Source organism: Lolium rigidum, chromosome 4 (assembly GCF_022539505.1).
Source record: "Lolium rigidum isolate FL_2022 chromosome 4, APGP_CSIRO_Lrig_0.1, whole genome shotgun sequence".
Classification (NCBI taxonomy): domain Eukaryota; kingdom Viridiplantae; phylum Streptophyta; class Magnoliopsida; order Poales; family Poaceae; genus Lolium; species Lolium rigidum.
Window position 1 is genome coordinate 272256010 of NC_061511.1, and position 6590 is coordinate 272262599.

Genomic DNA, 6590 nt, shown 5'->3' on the forward strand with positions numbered 1-6590 from the left:
ATGGTGAAAGCAAGCACTTTAGGTCCAGTGCATCATTTGGGAAACAATTTACTAACCAAAGTCCAACAATTTTAGCAAGCATAGAAGAATCAAAGAGGGTAAACACAAATTAACATACAAATTTCTGGGCAAGCATAACACAGCTAGCTACTACTCTGACTAGATTGCATACTCATCAAGACTCACAGCCCCAGATTTTAGACCTAACAAGGTAGCTTTTGAGGATATGCTATTTCTCTGATCTTTCTAATCCTCTTACATGGCTTGGTCCAGGATGCTTCTATCTAAAAGAAGGTCCTGTAGCATGGTATTTCCACGATGTTGGGAACCGATATTTATTCTGACAACCTGAAAGTTATGTTATCACATAGTATTACAAGTCCTGTTCATTTGGCTTGTTCTCAAACCTGGATGATCTGTTCGTGTTTTAATTGCTGAAACCAAATGTCACAAGTAGGAGAACAACACTGCAAATGCCAAAGTTATATTCACACGCTGTACGTTAATTTCATTTGTACAATATCAAGACCCACCTTAAATAGGGGAAGACAAATTCTTAAGAAAAAAAAGAAGAAAGCATCACTATCCGCAGCTACTTGAGTTGAGATCCTGAGTGTCATCTTGCTTAATGAAACAACATCTAGTGAGTGGCACACAATGCACAGAACATTCATGGGCGATGCACGATAGATGCTGTCAGAAAATTGTCACTGTCGGCAACTTCGAGCTTCCTTTAGTAACGAGATCAAGTGGATCAACCAAATTTGGTGCCTCCGTGCCATGATGTGAGTACTGCATATAATGGAGAGCCCTCATTCATCAGTACAGTTGACTACCTGCATAAGATAATTTTGATCACAAAAACTGGCGTGGATCCACCTTGTACCAGATGACGAGCCGCCAAGTCGTAGGAATCAACCAACGCCATGCGCATGTGCCACAGTAGCGTACTGCTGCGGGCTGACATGACCATCGAATCCAAACTGGCTCTGCAAAAACAGCAACAAGCAGGTCAGACTACTAGCATGAACAGTACGGTTTCAGGTGCGGAGCTGAGGCAGCATCCGAGCACCGGCCCTCACGACCACCGGCTGCTGCTGGAATCTGGAAAACGAGTCCCTTGATCTAAGATCTAGGATCCAACAATTGAAATCTGTGTGAGCTACACGCTAACCCATATCTAAGATCTAGGATCCAACAATTGAAACGATCTCACTTGAAATGCTAACCCATATCTAAGACATAATAGCTCGGTGATCAATAATAGCTCCGAGTATTAAAAAACTGAGACACAATAGCTTGACAGTTTGGTTTGGCATTGGATGGTATATGTTTGTTACCTCAGCATCTAGGGACTGACATACCAGCTGCTAAATTGTATAAGTAGGTCAAAGGATACTATTATGGGGTAGCTTATGTATTGTACTTTGTGTTACTCTGTAGCTTGCTGTCTGCTCTGTGGAAGGCAAGAAATACTTGGTCGTGAGGACAAGTAATTCAGAATATAAATTTGCAACATGATACTTGTGAATAGTAATTAATCCAACATCTATATTTCTGTTCCTTTTATTGAACTACTTATTATTGATGCACCAATTTTAGTATGCTTTGCACAGTTGTGATAGCATCTGAAGTATGGACTATGCACACAAGACTACAAGATCACTAAACGGTTTCATACTTGGCATCGTAGCTCAAATTCCAACCCTTCATTTTCCCCTTTCAAAACATCTTGTGTATAATTAATGTTGCTACTTCAAGGTAGCTCAGGATAAATAGTAATACATTTAAATTAAATTGTTGTATATCCAATGTATTATAACTGGATACACAAGCTCTACAAGCTAGGATGTTCCTAAATCGAGGACTTGTGAAAACTGAAATCGAATGGGCACCCATGCCATATGCCTCTGTGCATCATGAAGTGATTAATCTCTTCAGTCTTCAGGCTTACACAGAGGTGCATTTGTGGTTTGCGATGAACAAGACAACAAGTACACCTCTATTCTATTTCCTTTGGTAGGGGTACACCTCAATTAGGGAGTAGAGATATAAATTCCAAAATACTGAATTTGACTCGTATGTTTGCAGACATTGGACTGACGGACATACAAAACTGAATTTGAGCTGAGGCACTCGGCTGACCTTGAGAGTTGACGCAGTGGCGTACGATCCAACAGGCGATAGGTGACTATGGCCGTCGACTCTGATCCCGGTAGCGAGAAGAGCGGCGGCGTTGCAGCGGGCTGGGCACCATGGCTTGCACTTGCTTCTTCCTCACTCACATCTGCTACATCGATCATCACTTCATCATGGTAACCAGCTTCTACATTGTTGTTCCTTGTAGCCCATTAACATTGTTACCTTCGTCTGATACTTGCAGCTAAGAAGACATGCATTCAGCAAAAATATAAATCTAACATTTAGGAACAACACATGATATGGTACTAAGGTTAATGTGCAGAGTAGTATTCAATACGTTACAAAATAATGAAAGCGAACATATATACCAGCATGAATTTAGATTGTGCCGAACTAAGAGAATCACGAGACACCATTATAACCATTATAATATGCCACCACTCCTTCCAAAAGCTCTGCCATTACATAACTATTACAGGGGCAAAAGGTTTCATGCATCAGGAAACAATGTAACTCAAAGCTAGAATGCTAAACAGGTCTCACACTTGGAGAGCCACCACTAGAATACGTTAGAAGTGTCAAGCTTTTCTTAATGAAAATCCACAAAGATCAAACAGAGATGTACATCACATCTAGAACCCCACATTTGGGGAATAGCTGGTTGATAACTGTACTGTACATCAATATTAAATCTTAAAATCGGAAGGTCAAGGAATGATAGTTCAATTCAGCAATAGTACTGGTCATAGATAGAGGAAGGTTATCACAATTCACCGTACAGTAATTTAGTGAAGACATGATCATCTGATCCTTATCCTGATCCTTGAAGGAGGGGGCGGCGGCGGCTGTGACGGAGGGAGGGGCCGGCTGAGTCTGGCGGCTGCGACGGAGGGAGGAGCGGGGGCTCGCGTCTGCGATGGACGAGAAGGCCGGCCGCGGCGGCTGGCGTCCGCGATGGAGGAGAGAGGGCGGCTGCGGCGGCCGGCGGCTTCGACGGAGGGAGGGGGCGGCGGAGGCGACGGCTGCGATGGAGGAGAGGGTGCGTCCGCGGCGGCTGGCGGTGCGATTGAGGAGAGGGCGGCGGCAGGGGCGGGCGTTCGTGGGAAGAAAGATTTGATGATTTTTTTTTTCTGATTAGACCTTCAGAACGTACGGTTAAAATTGTTGGAGTATTTAATCAACGGCTACGAAAAAATACATTAGATGGAACCCACATTTGATTAGACGGAACCAAATTTCCGTGCCAATCACCGTAAAAGAGCTCTAAGATCTGGGCCTTAAAGTACATATAAGCCACTTCCAGGTTTTCTGAAAGTGCATTTGCAATGATCATGAGAACTGATGTTGATGATAATTGGTAGTCTAGAAAGCAATTTAAATACTTAATGCAATTACACTCAGTACCCTTACATCTTGTTTTAGTAAATCACTTAAGATAGAAATGTGCGCCTATTTGTAGTATATTCGAGGTAGTACAGCTACCAAGTATCTAATTTACCTTATGTTCAGATAAGTTATTCACCGTTAGTAATGCTTTAAATAAAAATTTCAGTCAGGTGGTACCATCGACTGAGATCGACTCAAGTCTCGCCTTAATTATTTAAAGGGATGAACTCAAGCAATGTTGTTATATTCTTTATTTTTACGGTGATTTTTTTGGTTAAAAAATGCCAACATCGGGGGCTCTAAAAATGATTCGCTGCACAGAAACTGGGTAGAAGCTGTTGTACTTTCCTTCCTCTGGATCCAGGGAACCGTTGCCAGAAGAGGGTCCCGCCTACTCCTCGTTTGGAGCTGCCAGAGCTACCAGGAGGTGTGAATGACATCAATGGTAATACAGAGGTCGTTAGGATGCGAAGCCGCAAGCGGCTGCTGCTGGCAGCGCCACAATTAGCTACGCAGAGTATGAGTTCTGTGTCATGGTGGTAATCATGACAGAGACAAGCGTCAGAGGAGTTTTGAAGACAACGACTCCACCCTGCACAGCAACACATTGCCATTGCAATCGATTTTGGATTCAGAATGCAATATGTAGGTGAGTAATGATAAGTGTGATACACCATAGCGATTAATTTTGATCTATAAATCCGATTTAGAGGTGAGTTCTGATTTTGGGGATTTATAAATTTTGATTGTAGGTTGGAGGAGAGACATTGGACTGCTAACAGGGCATCAGACTTTAGTCTGTCCTGAGTTTACCATCTAAAAATAGACATCCAGAACGTATATCTGTGACATTTACTTGGCAAATAGTCATACCTCATTTCGTTTTGGTAGCACGGTAAACATTAAATACGCATACGCCAGGTGCATTGGATGGTGTTGACGCATTTATCAGTGATGTCTACGCATAGGGTAGGTACATTTTAGTAGCAGGGCAAACAATTACGCATATACCTCCATCCTGGTTTATAGGTCTTGCGCGTATCTCTAGATCACCAATTTAACCAACGTAACATAATATATATACTAAAAATTATATATCATTAGAAAGTTCAGATGTTGTACTTTCTAATAGTATAATATTTGTAGTGTAAAACTTATATTATATTGATCAAATTGATGATTTTGGGATACGCAGAGGCCTTATACATCAGTGGTGTCTACGCATAGTGCAGTGGATGGTCGAAAAGTCATCAAAAATATTTGATTTGCGAGTTTTGCATCTAGAAAGGATGGCAGCAAGTAATCTTTGCGGAATGTATTAGTAATCACATGATTGGTTTAGTAGAAGAAACAGACAATCTCTCTATATGAAATTACGGTACTGAGGTTGAAATGATTGCATACATGTTTCTGAAAATTATTGTTGAAAGTACTGGTAGTTCATATTCTTATGTGAGGGAAGTTCAACATTGAACTATTTCCATTCCTTTTTATTGAGTAAATGATATATCATGTCTGCGAGTGATGTGATTCTCAAGTCCTATATTGTCTATCTTTGTTTCTAGAATCATGGTAACATGGCCTATGATCTCTTCTCCCAAGAAGAGAACACATTACTTGTCAAATAATCTTATTTAACCATCAGTTATTGACCCTCAATCCTGAAAATTTATGTGATCATGTTGTTTATTAGTATTGCTAGCAAGCCAATTTTATGTACCACTCTATCTTTACTATAGTCTCAATTTAAATGTCTGCGTGGCAGAATTTTGCAAATTAGGTCTTCAAGTATTCATTGAATCGATGGTGTGGTCTAGCCACTTCAACATGGTAGAGAGCGCATCTAGGATTTATGAATAGAACACACAAATATCTTGTATGTGATCATATGAATCTTATTAAGATAACTCAGATGTCACTTATTAAACTCGGTATACCAGCCAATATGGTGCATAAATTCTAGAGATGACATACTACGCCCTCCGTCCCAGTTCGCAAGGCAAAGTTTTCAAATATCTTGGCCCAAGGTGAATTCTTATTGGCTCTAAATTTCCACGTAAAAACGTTAAAATCGGTGTTGCAATTAATTGGAAATTAAAAAGAACTTTATTTTCTACCCTTTAATTGGTGGGATACGAAAGGAGGAGTCTTTTGCATGTAATAATGAATCAGTTTTACTCCCATATTAAATGCAAACTGGGACAAATATTTTTGGGACAAATATTTTTTGGAACTTTGCCTTGCGAACTGGGACGGAGGGAGTACTTAACAGTGTAGTACCGACAAATATTTCAGTTATTTATGATGCCGGTTTTTGTGTAGGGAGTCAACTTATACAATATACACTTTTTTGAAACAACCAATTTTTCTTATTAGTAGTGCGCACGAATGATTTTTCATTGGCAAAAGCTAAATAACTAAAGGACCTTGCTTGAGTATTTTGTTCAGGACCTGATTCTACACGATTAAACTAAAGGAACTTGCTTGAATATTTTCTTCAGGACCTGATTCTACACGATTAAACAGGTAAATCTTTGGTTGTCGTTGATGGACTGGTGGCATGTCATTCTTTCAACAAATAGCGACATCGAACATATATTTTTTTTTTACAATTATACTGACACATTTGAGTGAGGTGTAGATTTGTGTTAATCAAGCCCAAAATATGAAGTAATCATTTAAGGAATGCTAATATTTATTATTCATGCACTTTTTGGTGATGTGTTTTGTGAAGCACCAACTTGCAAGGAACTAATGGCATGCCGAGTGAATACTTTTGCTTGCTCTGATCAGGTAGATGTGAAAAACAAATCCGACCATTGCATGCTTCCATCCCTAGGTGTTTCTATTTGTAATAGTAGTAGATGAGGGGTGGTTGATTGAAAGGAGGGTAATTAGAAAAACATGTGATGGGTTGTATGCGACAATGATACTAGAAACTGTACTCATGGTGGCCGAAGGGAGGGACAAAAGGATATACATTCACTTGGTCTAAATCAAGCATATGACAAAATATAGTAACTCATGTGAAACGCACATGTATTTCATATATTTTACATTAT

The 6590-nt window shown here is 40.0% G+C and overlaps 1 protein-coding gene across 2 annotated transcripts; it reads right to left on the reverse strand.

The window, feature by feature from the left end:
• Positions 1-461: 461 nt before the first annotated feature.
• Positions 462-3003, reverse strand: LOC124650587. Of its 2 annotated transcripts, XM_047190103.1 has the most exons (4): positions 2922-3003; positions 2146-2383; positions 887-989; positions 462-792 (listed from the first exon to the last, which is right to left on the reverse strand). In XM_047190103.1, the coding sequence occupies exons 2-4, from the start codon at positions 2301-2303 to the stop codon at positions 697-699; spliced, it is 357 nt and encodes a 118-aa protein (XP_047046059.1). In that variant the 5' UTR covers positions 2304-2383; positions 2922-3003; the 3' UTR covers positions 462-696. The 2 variants fall into 2 exon arrangements, with proteins under 2 accessions (XP_047046059.1, XP_047046060.1); XM_047190104.1 differs by lacking the exon at positions 2922-3003 and having other exon boundaries at positions 880-989; positions 2146-2853.
• Between the last annotated feature and the right edge of the window lie 3587 nt (positions 3004-6590).